A 26,363-nucleotide genomic window follows, 5' to 3' on the forward strand; every position below is an offset into this window, starting at 1 on the left:
TTTCCCTAGTTTTCCGATGATGAAAAATCATATGCCTTTTCAGGGTCAAAATGCCGAGTGGGTGACAGTGGTATACAGTTCTCCACACCCATCTGATGATGATTGGATCGGTGTGTTCTCTCCTGGAGATTTCAAGTAAATAGATACATATCCCTCTTGTCTAATGCTTTACACTTTCACTGATTAAATCAAATGTTACATGTTAATATGAAGAGTAAAACACTAATACTCCCCTGTTCTTGCAGTGATTCAAACTGTCCAGCAGAGACAAAGATGGTCAATCCACCCCGACTGTGTTCTGCCCCTATCAAGGTTCCATTTGATCTCTGAAATGTCATGCCATGTTCCCTTTCTTCTGGTTTTTCTTTTCAGAAAATTCTGAATGATTTCCTTTTACAGTTCCAATACGCAAACTATAGCAGTCCAAGTTACAAGATCACTGGGAATGGGGCATTGAAGTTTCTACTGATAAACCAGAGATCTGATTTCTCCTTTGCCCTTTTCTCTGGCGGCTTATTGAATGTAATTCCCATTCTCCAACAACTTCTTTTCGTTTGCAAATCTTGCAGAAAACTCAACTAATAGCATACCTTGGTTTCTTTTTGGTGATCTGACAGCCAAAACTGGTTACAGTATCAAACAAAGTAGTCTTTTCAAACCCAAAGGCTCCTGTCTACCCGCGTTTGGCACAAGGAAAAGAGTGGAATGAAGTAAGTTTTTCGGTTTTTCTTCAGGATTGACTTCATCAATCTTACATGGAAAACTGCATGTGCATACAGACATACATACATGCCACCATCATGGCAGAACTCATTGATCAGCCATTGTTGAAGAATGATGAAAAATATGCTGGCTTTAGAAAATTTCTGAGTATGCCCTTCAATTCAAACCTTAAAATATCCAAAGGAAGGCGGAAATAAATTTCGAAACTGTTGGACAGATGACGGTAACATGGACGAGTGGATACAGTATTGACATAGCAGAACCTGTTGTTGAGTGGGGCATGAAAGGAGGAGAGCCTAAACTCTCCCCAGCCGGGACATTGACATTTGGGCGTAACAGCATGTGCGGTATGTTTCTCTGTTAAACCTGTCATGGTGATGTTTTCAGAAAGCTACAAGACAGTAACTATAAGCTTGTCCCAAAATGATACTGACAGGTGCACCTGCAAGGACAGTTGGATGGCGTGATCCCGGATACATACATACAGGCTTTCTCAAAGAGCTCTGGCCTAATGCCATGTATCTATATGATGTCTTCCCTGTTCTGATACTCTTCAGTCGATAGCTCGAATACCAAATGCTAAAACTTTTATTTGACTGTAATGAAGGTATACTTACAAAGTCGGGCATAGATTCTCCAATGGTGAGTTCGTATGGAGTAAGGAATATCAGTTCAAAGCTTCTCCCTTTCCTGGTCAAAACTCTCTCCAACGTGTTGTGATCTTTGGAGACATGGGAAAGGTTTGGTCTTGAGTCTGAAGTGCCCGAACTGTTCATGGTTGTAATGTCTGAAGGCACACTAATTAATACCTTTGCTTGGGCATTACAGGCTGAGATTGATGGTTCAAACGAGTACAACGATTTCCAACGTGCTTCTCTCAACACCACAAAGCAACTTATTCAAGATTTGAAGAACATGGATATGGTTTTCCACATTGGAGATATTTGTTATGCCAATGGGTACCTTTCACAGTGGGATCAATTCACAGCACAGGTCGAGTCTATTGCTTCAGCTGTTCCGTACATGATTGCAAGGTCAGTGTTCTGCTTTCTTTACCTCTTTTTTCTCTAACCTGTTACTGACGGTGAAGTTACTTCCAGCGGCAACCATGAGCGTGACTGGCCAAACTCTGGATCCTTCTATCAGAATTTGGATTCAGGAGGAGAGTGTGGTGTACCAGCTGAGACAATGTTCTATGTCCCTGCAGAAAACAGAGCTAAGTTCTGGTATGTTTTTTCTTCTACTGTTTCCAATCTTTCTTCATGAGTTTCATCTTGTTACATTTACTTATATTCAGCAAATCCCAAATCATCTCATCATCTTTCTCAGTCTTGTACTCGATATTCTTGTCCTAAGAACTATTTGATCTTTTTCCACTTACCAGGTACTCAACTGATTATGGGATGTTCCGGTTTTGCGTGGCTGACACAGAACATGACTGGAGAGAAGGATCTGAGCAGTATAACTTCATTGAGCACTGCCTAGCATCAGTTGACAGACAAAAGCAGCCATGGTTGATATTTCTTGCACATCGCGTCTTGGGCTATAGCTCCACGTCGTTTTATGCAGTAGACGGCTCTTTTGGTGAACCAATGGGTAGAGAGAGCCTTCAGAAGCTCTGGCAGAAGTACAAGGTTGATATTGCCATCTATGGCCATGCCCATAACTACGAAAGGACATGCCCAGTCTACCAGGTAAAATTCTCTGAACCCACTTTAACTATAGAATAAAGTACTACAAGAACGTTCTTACCAGTTCTTTCTTCTGTCCTTCCTGGTAGAATATATGCACCGACAAAGAGAAGAACAACTACACGGGTATGCTAAACGGTACAATACATATAGTTGCTGGAGGTGGAGGAGCTGGTCTCGGTGAATTCTCCGAGCTGCAACCAAACTGGAGTATTTACAGAGATTATGATTACGGGTTTGTTAAACTTACAGCGTTTGATCACTCCAACCTCCTGCTCGAGTACAAGAGAAGCAAAGACGGCCAAGTCTACGATTCATTCAGCATATCCAGGGATTACAGAGATATCTTGGCTTGCACCGTCGATAGCTGCCCCGCTACAACACTTGCTTCGTAGAATCATCTGTTGAGAATTCCTTGACGAATAAGACCTGACAAACCCTGCAATTCTCTCAAAGAGATGGCTCTGAGATTGCAAGTAGAAATCATTCTAGTTTTTGGCACCTTGTGGGCCATGGTTCTTTTGATTTTTCGATTCATTGATCATATTCTCTCATGACAACATTGTCATGATGTGGAGAACGAAGGCGCAGAAAGTAGATACTGTCTCCTTAATCAAAACAGATGAAAGTTGTGATCTTTATCGTCATGGAAAGTTTACAATGGGGAAACTTTTTCGTACCTAAAGCACAAGAATCCACATCCTATACCTGTTACGACAAGAACCCACTGAAACGTGGAAGGATTTTACTGAATCTTCCACGTTCATCCCAGAGACAACGGACAAAAAAACCACGGGATCGCGTAAAAGAAGAACCCTAAATCGAAAATACCCAAATCGGGCTTTCAGCTCTCGATCTGCCGCGGATCGAATTCCAAAACTCCAGTCTCAGCTGATTCAGCTCGTTCAGTACAGTTACGAATCGTTTTTCACCAAGACGAGGGTCAACGTCGACGTGACACGTGGTGCTTATTTAATGGAGAGAACACGGTATCTAGAATGAGCAGTGTTACAGGAGATCAAACAAACAAATAAAAATGCAGCTTTGGTGTTAGTTGGGTAAAACGTCCGAACTTTGCGAGAAGCCTTCCGTAATCGGATCACTGCCACGCCATGGACACGATCCCCAAATTACGAAACCCTAAATCCCCTTTTTCTCTCTGCAAAAGAAAACTTCTCTCGTTATATCTCCCGTTTCTCCCTAACAGACGAAATCTTACAGCTATCAAGTGTGAATCTTAAATCTCAACGATCACACTCAGGGTCAGGGTTATCCAACTGATCGCGCTCTTTCTGGGTTCGTTTGGTCATATGTTTCTTCCCCCAGGTTTGTTTCGCATCTTCCGATATTTATCCATGTTTCTGATCAATTTGTTTTGCAACGAAGAACATCTGTTCGTTTTCCGTTGTTTGTTTCGTAACCTTCTCCATAGATGATAGTTTTCGGGTTTCGAGTTCGTCAATTAGGGACGTGAGGCAGGTTGTGTAGGACAGAGAACGGAACATTCCTAATTCAGGAGTTTTGCCTGCTGTTTGGATGAAATCGGGATTAAAAAAAATGGATGAACTTTGGAGTATGATACATCTTACGTGAATTTGCCAGCTTCGATCCTATTCAAAATTTTTCGGATGAAGTAGATCCCTAAACATGTAACAATTATTGAGCTGTATGTAGAAGTGGTTTCTTTTCTTCCTTTTTTTTTGTGTATGAAGCATTGATGATTCTTTGATGGCGTCAGTTATGAACACAGAAAATGGGAGTGGAAGCAAACATAACGCAGGAGATCATGCAGTGGTTGGGGAAGGAAACGGAGAAAGGCGACATTCAAGAACAGAGTCGGGAGCATCACCGCGTGATGAGACGGAAAGTACTCATTCAGAGTTGCCCTTGAGATCATCGTCTTCTTCTTCGTCTTCATCTTCCACACCATTAAAGGGTCTTCAGGAGGCGGATAGTAGTAAAGATCCAAATTCCAGACCAGACGAGCCAGATGTATCCCCAACGGATTCACCTCCTGTCCAAGTGATGGACAGGAACGCGCCTGAAGGCTATGATCCAAGTAGGATTCCAGCCTCGGTTTTCGACAGGAGCAAGTCTAATCTACCAGCCGAATGGAGCTGTGCTTCAAATGAGTCGTTGTTCAGTATTCACTTAGGAAACAACAGTTTTAGCGTGTATGGTGATCTCATGAAATCGGGTGAGCTTTTCAAATCAGGCGAGCTTGTTCCCTACAGTCCAGCACTCTCTCTGACTCCTCCAACAAAGATCGAACCTAAAAAGAAGACCCTTAGCACTGCCAAGAAAGAAGTAGAAACGCCTAAAGAGGTCAAGAAAGAAAGCAAAGAGAAAACGGCAGATCACCCTGCTGTTTCTTGGAGATCTCCTACCACTTCGTATCGTTCCAACAGAAGCTCAAACAGCACACATTCCTTCTCCTTCCCTATGTAAGTTCATTCCATTCTCCTTCAGTTATCACCAACAAGGAGAAACCTTGGGTTCTATTCTTGTCATTTCGTAGGGGTAAATGAATGGGGGCTTTTTGGGTATTTGGCAGTTTGGCGGAAGGAGTTAAAAGTGAAGCAGCAGACGCAGAAGATGACGATCTGAAGAAACAGAAAGTGAATGCATCAATGGAGACAACCCCAAACCAAGCTAGAAGTAGATGGTTGTGTTGTCTTCCTCCTTGCCCTTGGTGTTGTTCTTCACATGCTTCTTGTTCCTGTTCTTGAAGAACGTCTGCTCTTAGGAAAAACGTTAAAACTGATCGTGCCAAGAGATGTTTTTTAGAACCTAATTGAGAATAGAGATGTTACCCATCATAGGATCTTTGTCATCGATCTCCTGTTAAGTGTATTCTCTGAAGGTTGGAAAGCACTGACTTCCCAAAGCCAGTGTTTGTAAAGAAGAAATCATTTGATTTAGACATCCTTTTGTTGTATTGGATTTCGTGGGCCATTGCTTCAGCTTTGTTTTGCAAGGACGTAATCTTAAACATTCTCTCCTCGTTAGGATTAATTGCAATGAAGAGTACACAGTTACAGAGCCGAGGCAGAAATCCAAGAGAAAAGAGATGAACATAAGGCTACCAACACCGAATTTGAACAGTCCCTCTCCAAAGAGCGATCAAGAGAAGGTCGAGGTATTGACAACGATATGGCGAAGAGGATGATCTACGTCTCCTCCGCCAGCATGTTTCACGAACTCGGCAGGAGAAAGAAAACTGCCATGGCAGACACACATTATCCTCACTTCCTCTCCCTTTCCGTATTTGTAGAGAATCCCTTGGATCCTTCTCCCGTTCGGTCCTTCCCCTTTCGTGGTGACGCAAGGCATCTCCAACTGCACTTCACTCGTCTTGTCCTTTCCCTTTCTGTCCTTCCATGGTTTCTCTGTCTCTTCTGCTTTGGCTTCTGATATGTCCGGTTTCTGATCCGTTGTCTCGCGGGCGGTCCTCTCTTGAGAGGAACATCCTGTTATTATACTGAGGCTTCTTCCCTCCCCACCACAATTGTTTGATGATCCTTCACGACAAATAGGCGTGTCAGAAAGAAAAATATCTAAGCAGAAGATCGCTGCAAATGAATCTGTCTGAATATCAGACATCTTTCCTAATGCTTCCTGTTCTATTGACATGTTTTTTATGCATACGACGGATTATAGAATCAAACGTTTCCTTCACTTTCAGATATGGAATTAGCGCTCCACCATGAGCCTCCATGAAAGAAAGGTAAAAGAAGATGACTTTCATCGAGATTTGCCACAAAAAAAGACAAGAATGATCAACATGCGACAAAGAAGCTCTTCTAGAATCTTCGAGGTATACCTTGTTGATTCTTGCTCTCCAGCTCCGACAAGCTCGAGGAACTACCTCTTCTTCGTCCTCCGCCGTCGGAATCGCCGGACCCTTGCTTTGATGAACCCAGATCTTTCTGCAGTAAAGCCGTTAGACCGTCGGAATTGCCACTGTTACTGCTTCTGCCACTCTTCTGCTTTTCACATCTCCTCCTTTTAGCTTCCATTCTCCTCAGCATCTGCATCTCCTTCCTCTTCCTCCATTCCTCCTCCATCTCCGTCGGCAAAGACGTCGATCTCTTCAAGCCCGACGTGTGCGTCGTCAAATCCAACGGCTGAATCGCCGCCGAAGTCTCGTCCTGTTCCGAGAAAATCGGCATCGTGCCCACGATCGAGGACGACCTTTTGAGCTTCCCCGGAGTCTTATCCACACCGAATCTGCCTCCCAGTGACAAACCCAGATTCAGCTCGATCTCGCTCTCTTCGTCGACGTCCGTACAGTCTTCCCCATAAAACATTTTACTACGGAAACTTCTTCCGTCGTTATCTGCGGCGCCGGACCTGAAACCTCGCAAAAGATCTCTCGGAAATCTATCAATATCCAGAGATAGATTAGTGGCCACCGCCATTTCTCTGCTCCTTCCAATTTCATTCCCGCTTGCTTCCGCCATAAAATCCGGAAACCAAATGGAAAGCTTTCTCCTTTTTTTTCTGCTTTTGATGCTTCTCAAGTGATGACGCAATTGCTAGGAGGAAACCATAAAAGATGACGAAAAACGAGACTTTAATCCGATCCGGAAATACCCATCTAGAGAATTTCTGAAATTTACCATTAATTCTGCAGAAAAAAACCCCAGAATATGTAAAATATCAAACCCCCAGAATCAGAAACGTTCTGTTTGCACTTTATGGCTAACTTGAGTTACAACCAAGGGGGAGAGAGAGAGAGAGAGAGAGAGACTTTACGGGATAAACAGTTGAACCAACTTATCCAACGAGAACTTGTCGGAGCTTCAAGAGACGGCGAAGCAAATGGGGGAGCGCGCGCGAGAGAGAGAAGTCAAAACAATATGTGCAATAACAAGAACAACCCTTTGGGGGGAAAAGAAAGAGGCAACGAAGGGAGGAGGAGAGGAAGAAGAAAGAAGCCCTGGGCCGAGCATAAGCAAGTGGACGCCGGGAGAGCTGTCTGAGCGACACGTGGCAGGTGATTACGTCGGCGGTCCATGGTGCTCTTTGTGGAAACGTGTCGAAAAGCGACTGCGTTCACCCCGAATGATGACACGTGTTCTCCCTTGTGAAAGATTCTTCTCCGAACGAAATTTCCTTTTTTCTTCTCAAATTTCGAAAGGAACGAATAAAATCGTCGTGATGGTTTTTTTGGCAATAGATGCATCGCAGTATTTAACAAAAGTTTATATTAATTTCAGAAAATAATAATATCTTGCAAAAACTAAAAATAAAATTTACTTGGAGGGGCAACAAGTGACATTCTGGCGTTGGGATAAATCGGCGACTCGACAACGTCACTCACGAGGTGGGACCCACCGGAAGTCAAGTTGCTTCTAGTCTAAGCCCTCCGCAAAGTGGCGGAGAACATACCCTTCTGAAAATTACTTAAATTATTAGCGTTATAACTATGTTTTACTCTACAATTATATAATAATAAAGACTACTTTATATCATAGAGAGTATGCTTGCTAAGCATTATTCGATTATTGGCCAATTATTAAATCTCACAAATTATTAATTTATAAATAAATAGCGCTGTTGAAAAGATTCTGATCTTTCCAAGTTAAATTGATTTCCTTTTTAATAAAGTGGATCATAGCTTATTATTAGGCCGATACACAATAATAATGGTATTCCGGGTATATTCTTGAATTTTATACACATAAACCTTAAAACAAATTAGCAAAATCTTCACATTGATTAATATATAAATGTGTCAAATCTTCTTTAACTCTATAGATTACAATTTCTATAATTACAAATATTAGAGTTATTTAAACCCTAGAAACTCAATACATTTCAAAACTAAGTCTATAAATTATATAAACTAGTTCAACTGTCTCCCATCAAAATTTTTAACGATTTGAATAACAAATAAAACCTGTTAGATTCAATTACAAGTTAAGGGAAAGCATTGATCCTATATGAGTGAAATCTCTTGCGGATGGATGGTGTTGAGTAAAGCGGGGACCAGAAAATCTCTGAGAAATCCCAAAAAACACGTGTCATTAATCTATTGGCTAATATACTCTTCGCAGTCGGAGACTCGTAAACGGCGTCGTTTGCAAGACTCACCCGCAGTCCGACGAAAGATCGTACGTACAAAAACAGATGGAGAAAAGAATCCACGAAACTGCAATTGAATCAATTCTCAATCGAAACCATCCAAAAACAAAATCTCAAGAGGAAGAAAAAAAGCAAGATACTTGACCAAAATAACAATCTAAATCCGTAAACTCGTCTGTTCTTCACTACCTGTATCCTTCAGAATCTTGAATCAATGAGCAAAAAATGCAGAGAAATAACCTTCTAGTCCCTGGTTCGAGCTGAGCCACCATTCTGATAAGCTTTGGCATTAGGAGCGTCGCCATTACGCATTTCTCCTCGTCTCTCGTACCCATTTCGCCCATATCCGCCTCGCCCTCCATTCGCGTTGCCCCGAGGCCTATAACCATCGTTTCTGTATCCATTCTCGTTCCTATACCCTCCGTTTCTTGCAGAGGGTCTACCGTTTTCATTGCTGGCTCCTGCAAGACATCAACAACCATTTACAAGGTTTGGTTTCAGTTCCCTAAAGTTTGGATCTTTACCGGGTCTGGTTCTGAGAAGAGCATTGTCTTGCGAGAAAAGGGTAGTTGGGAAGATAAGAGGAACTTTCAACTTGCCTCGTTTTTCTTCTATGGAAACTCTCCGGTGGCCGATTCTGATTGGGGATTCGTGATGAGCCTGGAGTTTTTCAGATTATGTAAGGTTTTAGAAGTTCACTGAAAACTCGAGGCATACATATATATGTGTGTATATGTATATATGTATGTATGAATATATAAATGGATGTATATATGTATACCTGGAGAACCCTTCTCACTGCTTCAGCAGATTCGTATGCTACAAAACCAAAGCAGTTTCCTTTTTGCTGAAAAGTAAAGATTTTCGGGTTAAGATGAGTATGCTTTCAGTGGCCAAAACAAGCACATATTTTTGAAGAGATGATTTCAGGAATAAACAAACCTTATAACTCCTGACTTGGATACCATCTTGTTTGATAGCTCCAAAATGTTTGAAGGTTTCATGAAGTTGCTCGGGTGTCGCATCCATGGGCAAGTTTGCAACGAATATCGAGCCACCCTCAGCTGTTATAGAAGAAACGTAAACCATAAACAAGATAGCAGTGGAGGATATCACAGTTCTGAGCTATTGGAACAGTGAATTTACATGGTTGTTCAGAGGTTTTTGCTGGAGCATCTTCAGGCACTGGCACGGGAGATTTAGGTTCAGGAACAAAGCTTGATTTTTCCACAGGGCTAGGCTTTGCAGGAGAAGCTTTTACATGGAAAGGAGCAACATTTTGGGCCAGAGTTTGAACCTGCATGATCAAAAGGTCAGCTTTTGATCATCCAGAATCATTATAAGATCAATCTTCGACAAAGGAAACTCACAATTACTGCAAAGGATTTCTTGGAAGCACTTTGTTGAGGTTTATCTTCAGAAGCTTTATGGTAGTGGCCGTTCTCATTCACAACTTTTTTCTCCGAGACCTTGGCTTCTCCATTTTCTCTAATATTTTCTGGGTTTTTCACTGAAGTTTCTGTTATCAGTTTCACTACAGGTTGAGTGAGAACATTAACCTGCTCAGCTGCTTCTTTAACCATCTCCACACCTTCGTTTGCCGGCTCTTCTGATAATAGTAAGCAGTATCCGAGTTCAGTAATCCCATCCCACAAATCCAAAACAAAAAGAATGAAGTTAAATTCAGACAAAAACATTGGCAAAACCTCACCTGAAACAGTGGCAGTCGATTGAATTACTTGAGGACTCTCCTTCACCTCATTATTAGCTTCTGATTCAGACAACTCATCAGAGACATACCTAAAAACATCATTCAGTACAAAGTAGCTTCCTTTCTGGGGCACAAGGAAAAATGACTGAGAAAATCTCATTCCTTCTCCATCTTTTCCGGTTATTAAACCCGTGACCAGAGTTACAACACCATCCTTGTAAGACTCTTGCGAATCAGCAGTCAGAATCTGAATCTTTGAGTTTTGGTAATCAAAGGACATTAACTGCTCATTGATAGCCTGCACACAACACAAGATGAAATATTCAGTTAATAACGGTAATGTATTTACAAAAAAGAAGCAGTGTAGAAATAAACAAACCACAGATTATAGAGAGAGCAAAAAAAAAAGATGATCAGGAAAATGACCATCTTTTGTTGGACTTGGAACAAAAGAATAAACAAAAACTCTTACATCAACACCAAACATCTGATCTGAACATCATTGAAAACGCCAAAAAAGGACTTACTTTTAAGGATTTGACCGAGACCATCTCACCATCAGGACCTGGACGGCCCAGCACACTATCCTCGAGATAGAATCTATGGACTTCGGCAGGCGATTCATATAAATGATTGTAGTACTTCTGAACAAACGCATTGCCCACAATGTGAGGGTCAACTGATGGAGCATTTGGTTCAGCTGCCATCTCTGCATCAATCAAAGATATAGATTGTGTCATAAAACAATCAACTAACGGAAAACTCCTGGGGTTGAACACTGAGCCAACCAGAAGCGTTTCCATGTGTATGATGCTACCATCTCAAAAGCAAAACACTCAAGAACAGAGGAAAAAGTCATATTTGGAACGAATTAAGTAAGCTGGCCAGGATTCTACAAAAGAAGAATCTAACTAATGACCGGTTTTTTTACCATTTTACCATAAACCCTGAATTTAAACCACATAAACTCTTAGAAAGGAAAAGCACCAAGTCTCCGATTCACAAGTATTCAAAACGAAAATTCAAGAGAACATTCATCTAGTTGTCATAACTCATGGGCACCGAATCAAATTAAAACCAGATATTGACACAACTGGATGGACCAATTACAAAGAAACACCAAGTATACCCCAAGAGTCGGACAACAGTTCATAAATCTCAGAATAACTACCAGTTCACAATACTAAAAAAAGACAAACTTGGACTTGCAAGTTCATTCAGTGAATCCATATGCAAGCAGATCCAGATATGCAGCAGACCGTTAAGCAAAAAAGGAAGAAGACCCTATAATTATTTCGAACTCCACATATCAAAACATAGAATAAACACGGTCGAAAGGGACAAAAGGCCCAAACTTCGCCGCAGAAACGATAAGAATGAACTCGAAAACTTATGAACACTCGAAGAAAACTAGATTATTGTGAGTAGCAGCAGTACCTGGGAATGAGAAGACAACCAGACTGAATTCAGGAGAGAGTTAGAGAGAGAGAGAGATGGATAAATTATGGCTTCTAGGGTTTTGCTTAGAAATCTCCGAAGGGGGGAGAGAAGGGGGCCTTTGTAGGGTTTTTTATATGTTTACAATTATTTATTTAGTTTTCCTTTCTCACGAAATCTGGAGGGAATTTTCCATATTTTTCCCATGACTCGATTCAACACAACCGAGAAAATGTGTTCGGTGCCCGCAACTGCCCAATGATGTGCAGCCACGTAAGCGCGAGATAAAGGAAAATAAATATCAACGAATTAAAAGTTACAGCCCAATGAATTCATAATCTCAAATCGTATCATTAAAAATATATGTGAAATTTCGGGTGGTGCCACAAAAAAAAAGGTTCACATTGTTTTGTTTGAGAACCGAATTCCTTGCAACATGACCGTTTACTCAGGGTGAAAATTGCTCTCCGAAATAGGAGACATTGGGCCCATATAAGCCCACAAAAAACATAACACGGGGCCCATAACAAAAATTAAAATCTAAAATTACGAAAGAGCCCCCGGCGAGGATCGAACTCGCGACCTTTCGCTTACGAAGCGAACGCACTACCACTATGCTACGGAGGCAACGGCTACATTTTTTCTTATAAATATAAATCGTAGTGCTGCAATAAACCGGAAAGAAAAAGAGGAGCGATGCAGAGAGAGAGAGAGAAAGAGAGAGATGTGTGGGATTGCTGTAGTACTGTGCGGTGTTCGTATCGAATTGTCTGACCTTCCTTTTCTCTCGGCCTCTCCTTCCTTCTTTGTCGAGCGTGTAAGTCTGTCTTCGCGATTGCTTGTATCTGTTTGTTTCGCATATGCTCTTTATCTTCCCTTTGCTTAGTTTGCAGCCCTTACCGTTGCATTTGACTCTTTTCTTGCGCTGTTGCTGAGTTTAGTAAAGTTTCTGAATTTGGTTTTACCATCAGTACGTAAATTTTGAAGCTTTCTCTTGTTGGTTCAAGATTTAGATTCTTTTGTAATTGCTTGTTTGGTTGAAATTTCGAACCTTTCCTGGCGATTGATGATAATTTGAATCCGTTCTCGTGGGCTTTCTGAATTTGGTTTTGGCATCTAATTTTGTGTTTGGTCTAGCATTAGTGTTTGCCTTTGTAGAAATCAGAGGGAATCGCTTGTCTCATTTGATGTGTATTTAGGCGATTTGATCCTCTCTTAGTAATTGGAGCGGCCAACGTGTGTTTTTGTTGGTTAAACAGTTGCAATTCTCTGCTGAAGACATCAGAGCTGTGTTAGGCCGAAGAGGTCCCGATAGTTTAGGTGAAAAGAAGATTTATCTTCAACCAAACGTCGCAACCTCTGCTGAAACTCGTGAAGAAACTCGTGAGCTCGTGAACACACAGTATAATGGTGAAATTCATTTTATAGGTTCCACTTTACAGCTTAGAGGAACCACTCCTATAAGCCAGCCGTTGGTGGATTCTTCCGGGAACATTCTTGTATACAATGGTGTGGATTTACTCTGAAACTTATGGATTGATTTGATGCATTTACGGATTTTCTGCCAGATGTCTTCGAGACTTACTGCTCTGATTTGCTCACAGGTGAAGTATTTGAAGGGATTACCATCAACAGTTGTGATAATGACACTGAGGTTCTTTTAGAGTCTCTGGGGAAAGCGGGAATATCTGTTCCTGATGTTCTTTCAAAGATTAAGGGTCCATGGGCCATTACATATTGGCAGGTACCTTGTGTGGGTTTTTACTTTTTACTAGTTTCATAGTTCAGGGCATTTTACTTTCATTAAAAAAAAGGGTATTTACTTTAACAGGAAAGCTTGAGAACATTGTGGTTTGGTAGAGATGCTTTTGGTCGGAGGAGCCTCCTTGTCCACTGGCCAACTGTAGAGGATTCTCGTTTCCTTCTATCTTCTGTTTCACCGTCTTCGTCTGTGAGAGACAGTTCTGGTCTGTCCTGTTTAGTTGAGTAATTCTTGTGTCATTTGCCCTCCCGCAGGGATCTTTTAAATGGACATCCCTTCCTTGCAGGATTAGATGCTGTAAATGGAAACAACAACCATAGGTTTTGGGAAGAGCTTCCATGTGGGATATACAGCATAACCATGAAGGCTGAAGCATCCGATGTATCTCTTCTTGGTGAAGTTACGAAACATGAATGGAGAAGTAACATGTTGAAAGAACTGATTGAATGGGAAAGGAATTTTGTTGTGCCAAGGCCTGAAGACCTATCCAGTGCACTTACAACTTCTTCAGGTACTGCTACTATATGCAAGAAAATGAATTACCTTTAACTTTAGTCTTTGTTTAAAGTCTCTTGAGATTAGTGTGGCTGTTCTTAGAATTTCATGTCCCTAACAAGCTTTATGCTTAGGACTAGTGCAGACAGTACTGGCTGCTTTGAAGAAATCTGTGATGCGGAGGACATCGATGTATAGGATTTTTCAGGTATAGTTTTGATTTCATATATTATCTGAGGTTTATTTTCTATTGGTGTTTCTTTATTCTTTAAAACATGTTGCTAAGATCTGAGGCTTGTTTTGCATTGCTAACTTTACAGCAAGGTATCAGATTTCTTCATAAAACCTTTGTGTTTTCAAATATATATAGGGAGACAAGGAAATCGCCCCGGTAGCTGTTCTTTTCTCTGGTGGATTAGATTCAATGATTCTTGCTGCACTGTTGGATCAGTGCCTTGATCCAAAATGTAACCATTCCTATGCACTTTTTTCTGTGCTCTCCCCTCTACTGGCATCAATCTGAAGCTGACTAATTTTCAAATTTATGTCTGTAGATGAAATTGATTTGCTTAATGTCAGCTTTGACGGTCCATATGCTCCTGATAGAGTATCTGCCAAGGCTGGAGTAATAGAGCTTGAAAATATTGCACCCATGAGAAGGTATATCTCTGATACCATTTGTAAAAATCTCAATCAGTAAGGTCAATTTCGCAAACCTACCAATGCTAATATTTTTGGGATATTAAGGTGGAAGCTGGTGGAGATTGATGCTGATTTGTCAAAACTGACCCATGAGACAAAGCATGTCATGTCACTCATAAATCCTGCAGACACATACATGGTAACTCCAAAGTCTGGCTTCTAGTGGCATTATGGTGTTTTCCCTTAAGATTGACAGAGTATGTAATATTGCGCATGATGTGTTAGGACTTGAACATTGGAACAGCCTTATGGCTTGCTGCTCGGGGCGATGGTTGGATTTACAAGGGTGGCAGAGATCAAACGTTAGAAGATAATCAGCGTGTTAAATACAAGTCCGAGGCTAGAGTTCTGCTTATTGGGGCAGGTGCTGATGAGCAATGTGCTGGCTATGGTAGGCACAGAACAAAGTTTAGGAATGGAAGGTATGTATACCTGTAAGCTTTTTCACATTGCTTCTAATATATAACCTAAGCAGAGGAACACGTCTGACGTTATTTTATTTGTTTATTCAGTTGGGTTAGCCTTCATAAAGAGATGAAATTGGATATGCAGAGAATTTGGAAAAGGAACCTTGGCAGGGATGACCGATGCATTGCAGATATCGGAAAAGAGGTGTTTCCCTCTACAAATACGTCGTCTTTATCGACGTACCAAACATCTTCTTCTTCTTCTTTTTGCGTATTGGTCTCTAAAGGTTCTTACAACATTTTAGGCAAGATTTCCATTTTTAGACGAGGATGTGATAAAGACTCTCCTTGACCTTCCCTTGTGGGAAATCACGAATCTTGAGCAACCGAGTGGAACGGGTGACAAAAAGATTCTCAGAGAGGTTAGTCAGACAATGTTTTCTTGAGAAGGATGTTACTAGAAACTAAATAGATGAAAAGGTAGTTGATCTTGTTGTGTGGGTTTAAGGTTGCGCGATCGGTTGGTCTACATGAAGTTGCTGGGATGCCCAAAAGAGCAATACAGGTAAGGTCCCATTGTTTTGTTGCTCATTCTATATTTCAAAGTCTAAGAACTTGTGATAAATCTCATTTCAAGCTTCTTCCATATTTCAACATATATTGTTTGGAGCTTATTGATTTTGATCCATTATGTTGTTAGTTTGGGTCAAGAATTGCTCGGGAATCAAATCGGAAGAACTTTGGAAGTAACCGTGCTGCGAATCAAGCCTCAGCTGGAAGTGTACGATTCATCGCACCATCGGAATAAAGCTTCTGTTAGTGTAAGCCTGTTGCTGTTGTTGTTGCTGTGCGGATGAATATGGAACCTCCCTGGAAACCAGAGGCTTCGCTCTTCTTCCATGATCTGCTTGCGTTTTCCGACACAAGAATATGTAAAATACCCCCTGTTCTTTTTATCCCACCATGCAGCAAAACCCATGGATGATCACAGCATAAAACCTTTGTGTTCATGCTGTGAAACTGGTACATTTTTACAATTCTGGAGTTTGAATCTTTGTAGTTTTGAATTCTATTTATTTAATATTAAAGGAAGAATACAAAGACAGAAAAAAAAAAGACCATTTACATCATAACATGTTACTGAAAGTGTAACAAGAACTGGTTCTGGAATGGAAATCATCATTTGGGAATTCGCGGTGAAGGAATGATTCCCCATTTCCTACGAACTTCGTCCAAGTCCTCGTGAAAGTGACGCTCGTAGTACACACACATGAGATCTGAGCACTCCTTACCTGCTCGGACAGCCCAGGGAAGATAATGCTTCAAGAACAGTGATCTTTGCTTCTCGTTGAACCTGACAGTGCCTCCTATGACTGAGAGCATACACATGGGGAGGTACATTTGCTGAAACTCTATCACCTTAAGAGCTGATTCCCCTATCAGATTCGTGGGCAGATCGAAAAGGGTGTGCCAGAAATCATGCACTTCACGTGCCCGTGTGGCTACATATGCTAGTTCCTCTGTCTCCATGAATCTCACGGGCGGTCGATCATCCGGAGAGAAGTTTCTTGATCCCATGAATCTTGCATATGCAGCTCCAAACGTGTTGGCCGGGAGATCCCAAGCATGACCCACTTGAGCTGACACAACACGAGGACGTTCCAAAAGTACAGCCTAAGGAAAAGAGAAGGTGAGGGATGCCGGTTCTATGTTAGACAGATGTTCCATAATGGAGTGAAGAACTCATCACCTACGGTCTAGAACAGAGCATTGTCATCTATCCATCAATTACACATAAACAGAGTCAAACAAATCATCCCCGGAATCTCCTAAGACAACCAAAAGAGGTATTAACAAGGCAAAAAATCAGCATTGCAATGGTGAATCCGAACAAGAACACATCATAGCGGTAGTAACTTTACACCCAATGCAGCTCAAGACTTGAACTTTTATGCAGTGGGACGAAATCTGAGAGAAAAGCTCAAGGCAACAAGATAAATGCAGCCCTCTTATCCTCCAAAGCAACAACCAAATAAGACCCCAAAAAAAAAGGCTAGCTTCACACCGTAACAGAAAATCATTTTGAACCCAATTGGTTATGAGATTAGGGATAATCTATTCAACATTACCAGCTAAAACGTCTTATTCAATAGAGAATTGAACAAGTCCAAACAAAATCAATGAAACAGCGAATGACTGAGAAGCGAGCGAGAGAAACTCACCCTTCCTTCGGGACTCTTCTTCATCCTCTCCAGAACCATCTCGAAAGCCAGTTCTCCCGTCGTCTCCCCGAGAGCAGCGATCAGATCGGCCCGTCTCGGATCCAACAACGCACCGACGGCGGATCCAACCGCAACCGCCGCCTGTTGCCACCGCCTCAGCGGCACTCGGGCGGCTTCTATCGCCATTCTTCCTTGCTTCTTTCGACGAGAGAAACCCTAAAATCAGAAAGAAAAATCCGTTGGTCACCGGAAACTAGACTTACTCCGGCGGCCCTAATAATAAGATGATAACTATACAAGCCCAATAATACATATATCACTCAAAAACGGCCCATAAAAAGAAGTGAAACAAAAACTGTCAAAAGCCCATGCGATGCCCAGTAATATAAAACTTTATAAATAGCCCTTGGTACGTATAAACACAAAATGACGTGTGCATGCAATGGTACTATTCTATATTTGTCGTTATCAATGTAAATGCAAAAAAGACATAAGAGCCCCCGGCGAGGATCGAACTCACGACCTTTCGCTTACGAAGCGAACGCACTACCACTATGCTACGGAGGCGGACGATATTTGAATTTTTATTTCTATATATCTTTTTTATTTAGTAAATTAGAAAATTGTCTACGAAAATTTGTAAATGGTTCCTATGAAAATTGGGGATTCAACCGCAAAACCGTATGTGATTCGAGTAAACAAATAATCTATATAAAAAAAAATACATAAATCATACATAGGTTTAATGATAAAAACATGTTGGCCGGCAAAGTAAAAAAAATAAAACATTATTGCTGTCGAAGAAAATTTTCTTTTCTTTTTTTCTTTTGGGTTGGGGACCTTGGCGTAATCACTATATGCTTCGTCCCCACAAGAGAGATGGAATAACCACAAAGTTAGAATGGGATCCCAATTCCGAACAACGCGGTCCGAACCGAACTAGATTGTCCTTCCACGAGAGGAGATCTCTCTTGTCCGCTGTGGGCGCGTGCTGTTCATGCGCATTTGAAAGAGAATGGGGCCCGCATCTGGACAGATGTCCCTCAGTGGCATAACCGTAATTAGCACCTGATGTCATGTCCTTTCATTGCCAGTTTAACTCTTCTTCACGCTTCAGGACGGCGCCGTAGTGTCTGTCTTTCTCACCCACGCCACATTGCCTCATAATGTGCATTTATATAATTCATCCCATATTTGCTTGTATTAATAACTTATATTTTTACCTAAATATTCTTTATTTCTATTGGAGAATCTCAAGGAATTAAAAAGATACAAAAAATTATCTACGATGCGTGCCCGTTCAAAAAATTGAAACGCCTGATTTAATTGGAATTTAAAAAACTGGATACGTTTTAATTTCGAAATGTATTTACAGAATTTATACGAATTTTCAAAATTGATATTTTGTGATAAAAAGTCAGTTAAAAATATTTTTAATCTACAATGAACCAACTTTCTCAAATTTATCTTGAGTCTTAAATATCTTGGATATGGTGACGGTAATTTACTATTATTATTTTTTTAATCGTTCGTGCTCCACGCCTCAAAATCAAATATAGAAACTAACGCAACATTTTTTTTTTAGGAAGGCACTTATTTAAAAAGAAAAAAGACAAAAAAAAAATGCAGCTTCTTTTTTGTTATCACCTTTTAATAATAGCAACAATAAATTTCACCAAAAAAAAAATACAAAACGGGTTATGCTACATTAATTTAAAAAATGATTACTTATAATGCCCTCTAATTGACATTAAAATATCAAAATCATTGAATTTATCTTTGAGCGATTAATGTAAAGTAGTCACGATTTTAACCCTTTTTAATAAATATTTGATAAATGTTTTTAATAAGATTACGATTCATTATACTTATTAAACAAACAAATAACTATTCAAAATTCAAATATATATTAATTAGGTCATTTTGATTTTTTATATAATATTGTGTTTTATTGGTTCCTATCAATTTATGCCACTCAACCATTTTTCCCGTGGCATATACAGAAGCGAAAAATCTACCGTCCATCATACACATATGATTGCACTTATACGTTATTAACAAATAATGTTGTAATTATTAGATAGATACGTCAATAGTTTCATTAAACATAATTATTATAAAAAATATAATTAACAAAAATTATTTTTTTGTGTTTTTTTAAACCCATAAATAGGTAAGAGAGGGATGAGGACTTAGCTGGCAAGAAGACAGCTGAATCAGAGAGCTCTCTACGTATTATTTTTTGTCAGCCTTTTCACCTCCTTGTATTTTCTTAATCATCAGCCCCTCTTGTCTCCCCTACGTGTACGTATACATGCATCTATATGTATTACCATTTTTGTTTTACAATTATAATAAACTTTGTTTTGTGAGATCATAAATCATTATCCAACTTGCCACGTCATCTTTATGAATAGTTAACGCTTAATTGCATTATAATAAGCTTTGTTTGTGACTATTTCCACTGAATAATGGTTTAGATGAGCTGCCTCGTTTAATTTTAAAAAAATATATCTGGTAAACACTACATCCGATATATTTAATTATATCTCGTCTATATTTTCTTATATTTTTTTAGCTGACGATTTGGATTTCTCTCTCTCTCTCTATATATATATATATTTGTAATAATAGTTAGATGGTTACTAACGTTTTTCATTTAAAACTTATTTATTCCGTTCTCTATATAAATTTCCACCAATAACAAGAATATTGCATGGGCGCATGACTTTGTATTAAATATATATATGTATATATATGGGAAACACATTAATATTTATTAGGGAAAAAAAAAAGAAACATGAAAAAGGGGAAAATAAGCACAGGGAAATGCATCAGGCATTTGAAAGGACCACGCGGAAGCTACAAGGATAAAATCACACGGCAAAGATTTTGTTACAATGATGATATTGATTTTGACTCCACTGCCGATTTACCCGATGACACGTGTCCTGACATTTCACTATTTTTATTTTGTCCTTTTTTTTATTTTCTTAAAATCTTTTGTAAATTAAATTTAGCAAAATCCGTACCATTGAAAGCTCTCGTCATGGTGGAAAGGACGGCTGTGATTCCCATCTGGATTCTTTGCTTATTCAATTTTTTTTTCTTATTTTTTATGTGTTGTATTTATGGATGTAGATTTACGGTTTTTAGCTACATTTCTGTTGCTAATTTTAAAAATATTTTTCTTCGTATTTTATTTACGAATAGTTTAATTTTTTATTTTATTAAAAAAAATCAAAATTAATTCATATTTTAAAAATTGTTTATATATTTAATTGGGTTAATATAATATTCAAAAATTTTATATTAAACCAATATTTGTTTTAAATATGGTTGTGTATTATTTATTTTGTAATAAATCAAAACTATATATTTACGTCAAAACATCCATCTATAATGGTACTATTTCTTCATTTGTTAAATAAGTGTAGTTATAATATTTTCTTTTGTCTTTTGAAATTTAAAAAATATATATATATATATAAGTTTGTAACTATGAAAAAATATAATCGCCTTAGTTTATTAGGATTATAGAACAGACGTTCATTATGTAAAATCTATAACTCGATAGAAATTTAATAATCTTTTGCTAAATATTGTGGGTATACAAGTTATTTCAAGTACATCGAAAACGGAACTACAATAGAAATATAATCTAACAGTTGTGAATATGATGGTCTTTATCGTAAATTAACATAGAAATCACATGATGTTTTCATGTTCATCCTGATTCTCTTGAAGATTATTTACCTGGCAATTTGCATGATGCAACTGATTTCTATACAAAACATGTGAGTCACATTACTCAATATGTTCTTTTCGGATTTTGTATCATAGATTTGGTATGATTTATTTTTATGTCACAATACATATTGTTATATTCATTTGCTTAACTAACTACCATGTTCATATGTTTTAACTTGCTTTTTTTTTTTTACAAGTTAGTGTACGAGGTTTATTCTTAAATTACTAAATTTTTCATGAAACATATTTATCGACATAAGTATTTGAACCACGATATTTATAAAAATAATAATCCAATCAAAATTTAAAATTTTATGTCATTATAAAATTTAGATTTTAATGATTACCGTTACCTAGCGAGGCAGTTTGCTCTTGAAAACTCTACATAATTAAAATAAAGAAAACCAATAGAACCAATGGGTAATAATTAATGAAATACTTGATTACATATAAAAATACGAAGCTTAAAGTAATTCAGATTTAAAAGATCACAACTTTGTGTGCTTTCTGCGCTATTTGAGTTTTTTTAAGTTGAAAAAAAAAGGTGATTACATTTAAACCGCCATCTATTTAACGACTCCTCCCATGCACTTCGCCTCTTGCACTCACCACTCCACAAACCCTCAAAAAACGCCTCTCTCTCTTTCTCTCTTCTGATTCAGCTTCTTGACCGTAAAAATTGCCGGAGATGTCGCCGGAAACCTACCTCCTGTTCACCAACTGCACCGACGCCCTCATGAGCTTCGAAGCTATCCTATGTTTTTTCTTCTTCGTGGCCGTACTCTCCTTCTCTCTCTCCCCAGGCGGGCTCGCTTGGGCCTGGGTCGGATCCAAGACCCAGGTCCAGATTCCGGGTCCTTCCGGGTCAATCTACGCCTTTTCCGGATCCACTCCCCACCGAGTCCTCGCTGATCTCGCGAAACGGCTAAAGGCTACGCCTTTAATGGCGTTCTCTGTTGGGTTCTCGCGTTTTGTGATCTCTAGCGAACCGGATACGGCCAAAGAGATTCTGAACAGCTCGGCTTTTGCGGACCGGCCGGTTAAGGAATCGGCTTACGAGCTGTTGTTCCACAGGGCCATGGGATTCGCGCCGTACGGAGAGTACTGGAGGAACCTTAGGAGAATCTCTGCGACCCATCTGTTCAGCCCGAGGAGAATCTCCAGCTTCGGGGTTGTTAGGAGGGAGATAGGGATGGAGATGGTGAACAAGATCAAGAACTTCGTGTCTGAAACTGTGACTGGTGAAGTGGAGGTGAAGAAAGTTATTCACTTTGGTTCTTTGAACAACGTTATGATGACTGTTTTCGGAAAAAGTTACGATTTTGACGATAAAGACGGAGGAAATGGGTTTGTTCTTGAGAGGCTGGTGAGTGAAGGGTATGAACTGCTTGGGATTTTCAACTGGAGCGATCATTTACCTGTTTTGGGTTGGTTTGACTTCCAAGGAGTGAGGAAGAGATGCAAAGCTTTGGTCTCCGAAGTGAATGCATTCGTCGGTGGAATCATAGAGGAACATAAAGTGAAGAGGAACCACGAAGATTTCGACGAAGATGGTAGTTCTACTGCTGATTTTGTTGATGTCTTGCTTGGCTTGCAAAAGAAAGAAAAGCTGTCTGATTCCGACATGATCGCTGTTCTATGGGTAAGTTAGCTCGTCTATTCATGTCCCTGTGATTGGATCTTTTGAATCTGGAGTTGTAATCTTTGAGGAAACGTTTCGATCTTCGACGTCTCTTATTTCAGGAAATGATCTTTAGAGGCACAGATACAGTGGCGATTCTTCTTGAATGGATTCTTGCGAGAATGGTGATGCACCAGGACATCCAAGAGAAAGTTCATTCAGAGATTGCTTCAGTCACAAGCAACTCGACAAGGCCCGTTTCCGATTCCGACATCCCAAATCTCCCTTATCTCCAAGCCATTGTGAAGGAAACCCTAAGGCTTCACCCTCCGGGACCACTCCTCTCATGGGCCCGGCTTGCTATCCACGACGTCCACGTTGGTCCCACTGTCGTGCCAGGTGGCACCATAGCCATGGTCAATATGTGGGCCATAACCCATGATCCCAAAATCTGGACCGACCCAGAAGAGTTCAAGCCCGAGAGGTTCATGGATGGTGAGGATGTGAGCGTCATGGGCTCGGATCTTAGGCTCGCTCCTTTCGGATCAGGTCGTCGGGTCTGTCCCGGTAAGGCAATGGGTTTAGCCACCGTTCATCTCTGGCTTGCTCAGTTGATTCAGAGCTTCAAGTGGGTCAAAGGGTCTTGTGATGTTGAGCTCACCGAGGTCTTGAAGCTGTCAATGGAGATGAAGAAGCCGTTGATTTGCAAAGCTGTTCCGAGGGAAACTCATTTCGCTTGATTGCAATCTGCCGCATACCGGACTGGGTCTTATCAGCCACTCTTGTCTAATTACTAGTGTCATGCTTTCGTGGGGGAAAAGCTAGGGTTTTTAGTTTTTGTTGCAACTTGGATGGGTTTGGGTTTTTTTAGGTTTTTGTGTGGTTTTGTGGTTTGTCTTCGGTATAATGATGTTTGTGGTGTTTTCGACTTCGATGCTATCTCTATCATCATATGTTCTGTTGTCTTATGGCCTATGTTTAGGTATATGTCAATTAAACTTTTTTGCATTTTATCGGTTAATTCGTCAAAGCATTTGGGATGGGGGGCTCACTATAGATATTATAAACACTTATAAACTTTTCTTATATAAAATTGAATATTTTTCATATGATATAAGGTCGATAAATCATTTGTTCATGCAAGACATGATGATTTATCATAATAATGGTATATTTCAAGCTTCAAAGAATATAAATTAGTGAATGCATATGTTCATGTCAGATGTGTGGATGAACAATATCATCAAACATGTATAGCATGTGATGGAATCATGTAATATTTGGCTTTGCGATTTAAAACGATTCATCGATTCGCTATGATCAAAGATTTCTACAACACTACACACAAACGTAATCCAAGAATTGGGAAGATTTTTTTTTCCAAGTAACTTGAAGGTGATAATCTAGTTTTAGACTATTTTATTGACGAATTTTTATATGCAAATGTTTCCGAAGAAACCAACCAAATAATAATAATATTATTATTATTATTGACGTCTAAAATTAATGTGCAATGCTACACCGAAACGAGTGAGAGGAAAATAATTAACATTTAGTGACAAAAACTCCATATTATTCTTTTAATTTGTCTTTCAAGAACATTTAAAGGGTTTTCGGGTCTCGAATTTAAACTTTAAATGAAATCATCCTTAAAAAAATTACAAGGAAATCAAAGTTCAGTGAATAAATTATGAAAAGAGATTTGATGGAATATGTGAGTCACTCTCTTAATATGAACAATATCGTATCCTAAGTGTGGTTCTCCCTATATATTAATTAGCCTAATCTTCATTTTTATATGTTGAAACAATTTCCAAGACAGATAACAATAATGACAGAAGAAACAAAGCGTGGGTGTTTGTGTTGATGTTTTGTCTGTACGAAATGTTTAGTTGCGGGTTTGATCAAGGTTTCAGACAAAAACCTAATTAATCATATATATATATATATATATATATATATATATATATATTAAAAGATTAGATCGAAGAATAAGAACCTAGGCAAAGCCCAAAGGAAGACATACGGCGATATGGCCAATATTGGCTCTTTGAAGATACTTTTTTTTTTCCATCACCATTCTCTTTTTGGAGAATATATACGCGTCATTGTTTATGTTGGCATGTACACGTGTACTAAACTTGAAAAGAAAAAGAGTGTATCGATGCCAAAGGACCGGTTCATAACGAATCATCTATTCGCAGCGGTCGATACCATGTCATTTACAATACGAACAAATTTTTAATTCATCTCTTTTTATTACTGTACCGAATATTTATATATATATATATATATATGGAAAGTATAGATACAAACAACACTCATACAATATGTTTATATCCATAATAAAATTCAAATATTGAAGCAATAAACTGTTGGGAGGATCATGATCGTTGTTATCATATTTTAGGGCATTGAAAGATTTAAGTGTAATTAAATTTTGTTCCTAATTTTTTTTTTATAAGATGGAAGATTACGAGTGAGGAGTAGCCATATATACTATTGGACAGGTAGCCTACTAGCTAGGGTTTATGCTCATGAAAAAAAGAAAAAGATGGTTGCCTTTTGTTTTGTTTATCTTTTTTATACAAAAAAAGGAGATGCATTTTGGGATTTGGATATCCAAACAAATACTTTTCATTTGTCCAACAAATAAGTGCAAGTTGCTTTCCCTCTTCCTCTCTCTTTATATTATTTTTTTTCTCTATTCCCATCATCATCATCATCATCATCTCTTGATGGAGAAAGTTGGACATATAATTATGTGTTTATGAGTGGAGAGAGATATATGATTAAATCATATATATAGTAGAGAATTCATTGGATGAAATCTGAAATTTAATTTCATGTTGCTTGATTTCTTGGCCTTTTCATTGGGCAACATGAGAATTGGATCCTTTTGTGTTTTAGGGTTATAGCTTGGCTAGGCTCTACATTTGATCATTAACATTAGTTTTGCTTTTGTTGATCTTTATGCCCTCCTTTGATTAATCATTGGATTACTTTCCCTAAAGCCAAATTTATATGCTTTTGTTAAAGCCAAATATTCACTTGCAACTCTTAAAAATCTTGCATAAACACGTTTATTAAAAGAAAATAAAAACTAATTTAATCAGTGCCCTAAAAGGCTTCTATATTTTCTGTATTTTTTTTTGTTCAACAAAAAACTTCATTCATTTATATATATCAACTTACAAAATTATATTTTACAAATTAAATTAATTACAACATGAAGTGTAGTGTAGTTGATGGGATATAATTTAATTTGTTTAAGAGTAGAAAACTAATTGAATAGAATAGATGTCTTTTTCATGTGAATTACCTAACAGCAAAGGGATCTTTTTCCATTGTGAACCCCAACAAAGCAAACAAAAAAGCCAACGAATATTACTTTTTTTTTTTATTGTTCTCTTTTTAAAAATATCATTTTACGAAATCTATAAGACAGCTTAAAAATATGGGCTATATCCATCCCCATTTATCTTGTATTTTAATCTACTCTTTCAATATATATAAATGAAAAATCAATTATTCGGAGTTATGAGCATTCTGAATCGGATTTGCTGTAAAATGTCCCAAATACCATTATATAATGCATACGTGTCTCTAACATCTTAGTTTCCAAATGCCTATATATATATATATATATATATATATATATATATATATATATCTTTTGAAAATTTAATATTCAATTCCGTTATTTTGAGTGGTGATATATGGTCACGGCTGATTTTCGGTAGTTTATGTTC

At 38.8% G+C, this 26,363-nt stretch overlaps 7 protein-coding genes and 2 non-coding genes across 16 annotated transcripts in view; 4 read left to right on the plus strand and 5 right to left on the minus strand.

The window, feature by feature from the left end:
* LOC104805197 (probable inactive purple acid phosphatase 1) overlaps positions 1-3,093 on the plus strand; it is a 4,371-nt gene extending 1,278 nt beyond the window's left edge. For all 5 annotated transcript variants that reach the window (XM_010529663.2, XM_010529665.2, XM_010529662.2 and 2 more), the window contains 11 exons: positions 44-135; positions 246-312; positions 400-522; positions 618-710; positions 941-1,070; positions 1,160-1,241; positions 1,331-1,463; positions 1,552-1,757; positions 1,824-1,949; positions 2,108-2,417; positions 2,504-3,093. In XM_010529663.2, the coding sequence (XP_010527965.1) occupies positions 44-135; positions 246-312; positions 400-522; positions 618-710; positions 941-1,070; positions 1,160-1,241; positions 1,331-1,463; positions 1,552-1,757; positions 1,824-1,949; positions 2,108-2,417; positions 2,504-2,809 (1,668 nt within the window). In that variant the 3' untranslated portion in view covers positions 2,810-3,093. The remainder of the gene's footprint in view (positions 1-43; positions 136-245; positions 313-399; positions 523-617; positions 711-940; positions 1,071-1,159; positions 1,242-1,330; positions 1,464-1,551; positions 1,758-1,823; positions 1,950-2,107; positions 2,418-2,503) is intronic.
* A 365-nt stretch (positions 3,094-3,458) lies between these two features.
* On the plus strand, positions 3,459-5,377 carry LOC104805198 (putative protein TPRXL). Of its 2 annotated transcripts, none has more exons than XM_010529668.1 (3): positions 3,459-3,740; positions 4,165-4,858; positions 4,969-5,377. In XM_010529668.1, the coding sequence occupies exons 1-3, from the start codon at positions 3,725-3,727 to the stop codon at positions 5,141-5,143; spliced, it is 885 nt and encodes a 294-aa protein (XP_010527970.1). In that variant the 5' UTR covers positions 3,459-3,724; the 3' UTR covers positions 5,144-5,377. The 2 variants fall into 2 exon arrangements, with proteins under 2 accessions (XP_010527970.1, XP_010527969.1); XM_010529667.1 differs by having other exon boundaries at positions 3,460-3,740; positions 4,153-4,858.
* A 22-nt stretch (positions 5,378-5,399) lies between these two features.
* On the minus strand, positions 5,400-7,349 carry LOC104805199 (ninja-family protein AFP2). 3 transcript variants are annotated; one of them, XM_010529669.2, is made up of 3 exons: positions 7,173-7,349; positions 6,238-7,044; positions 5,400-5,935 (listed from the first exon to the last, which is right to left on the minus strand). In XM_010529669.2, the coding sequence occupies exons 2-3, from the start codon at positions 6,875-6,877 to the stop codon at positions 5,538-5,540; spliced, it is 1,038 nt and encodes a 345-aa protein (XP_010527971.1). In that variant the 5' UTR covers positions 6,878-7,044; positions 7,173-7,349; the 3' UTR covers positions 5,400-5,537. The 3 variants fall into 3 exon arrangements, with proteins under 3 accessions (XP_010527971.1, XP_010527972.1, XP_019057109.1); XM_010529670.2 differs by having other exon boundaries at positions 6,238-6,952; positions 7,173-7,348; XM_019201564.1 differs by having other exon boundaries at positions 6,238-7,349.
* Positions 7,350-8,550: 1,201 nt separating this feature from the next.
* On the minus strand, positions 8,551-11,791 carry LOC104805200 (ras GTPase-activating protein-binding protein 2). Its single transcript, XM_010529671.2, has 9 exons — positions 11,653-11,791; positions 10,743-10,924; positions 10,216-10,513; positions 9,875-10,113; positions 9,651-9,801; positions 9,447-9,568; positions 9,286-9,351; positions 9,104-9,164; positions 8,551-8,965 (listed from the first exon to the last, which is right to left on the minus strand). The coding sequence occupies exons 2-9, from the start codon at positions 10,920-10,922 to the stop codon at positions 8,748-8,750; spliced, it is 1,335 nt and encodes a 444-aa protein (XP_010527973.1). The 5' UTR covers positions 10,923-10,924; positions 11,653-11,791; the 3' UTR covers positions 8,551-8,747.
* Positions 11,792-12,207: 416 nt separating this feature from the next.
* Positions 12,208-12,279, minus strand: TRNAT-CGU. The gene has a single exon. It is a non-coding gene; the product is annotated as a tRNA-Thr (tRNA).
* Positions 12,280-12,356: 77 nt separating this feature from the next.
* LOC104805203 (asparagine synthetase domain-containing protein 1) lies at positions 12,357-16,153 on the plus strand. The gene is made up of 14 exons (XM_010529673.1): positions 12,357-12,469; positions 12,912-13,161; positions 13,257-13,396; positions 13,484-13,619; positions 13,701-13,925; positions 14,044-14,117; positions 14,280-14,376; positions 14,464-14,569; positions 14,657-14,750; positions 14,837-15,033; positions 15,124-15,223; positions 15,324-15,440; positions 15,527-15,583; positions 15,719-16,153. The coding sequence occupies exons 1-14, from the start codon at positions 12,377-12,379 to the stop codon at positions 15,824-15,826; spliced, it is 1,794 nt and encodes a 597-aa protein (XP_010527975.1). The 5' UTR covers positions 12,357-12,376; the 3' UTR covers positions 15,827-16,153.
* LOC104805201 (ubiquinone biosynthesis protein COQ4 homolog, mitochondrial) lies at positions 16,076-17,496 on the minus strand. The gene is made up of 2 exons (XM_010529672.2): positions 17,241-17,496; positions 16,076-16,692 (listed from the first exon to the last, which is right to left on the minus strand). Exons 1-2 carry the CDS (start codon positions 17,424-17,426, stop codon positions 16,198-16,200), a joined length of 681 nt encoding a protein of 226 aa, XP_010527974.1. The 5' UTR covers positions 17,427-17,496; the 3' UTR covers positions 16,076-16,197.
* Positions 17,497-17,735: 239 nt separating this feature from the next.
* On the minus strand, positions 17,736-17,807 carry TRNAT-CGU. Its single transcript has one exon. It is a non-coding gene; the product is annotated as a tRNA-Thr (tRNA).
* A 3,774-nt stretch (positions 17,808-21,581) lies between these two features.
* Positions 21,582-23,624, plus strand: LOC104805204 (cytochrome P450 78A5). Its single transcript, XM_010529674.2, has 2 exons — positions 21,582-22,632; positions 22,734-23,624. Exons 1-2 carry the CDS (start codon positions 21,679-21,681, stop codon positions 23,349-23,351), a joined length of 1,572 nt encoding a protein of 523 aa, XP_010527976.1. The 5' UTR covers positions 21,582-21,678; the 3' UTR covers positions 23,352-23,624.
* The last annotated feature ends 2,739 nt before the right edge of the window (positions 23,625-26,363 follow it).

This window comes from Tarenaya hassleriana, unplaced genomic scaffold (genome assembly GCF_000463585.1).
Source record: "Tarenaya hassleriana unplaced genomic scaffold, ASM46358v1 Cleome11, whole genome shotgun sequence".
Lineage (NCBI taxonomy): Eukaryota > Viridiplantae > Streptophyta > Magnoliopsida > Brassicales > Cleomaceae > Tarenaya > Tarenaya hassleriana.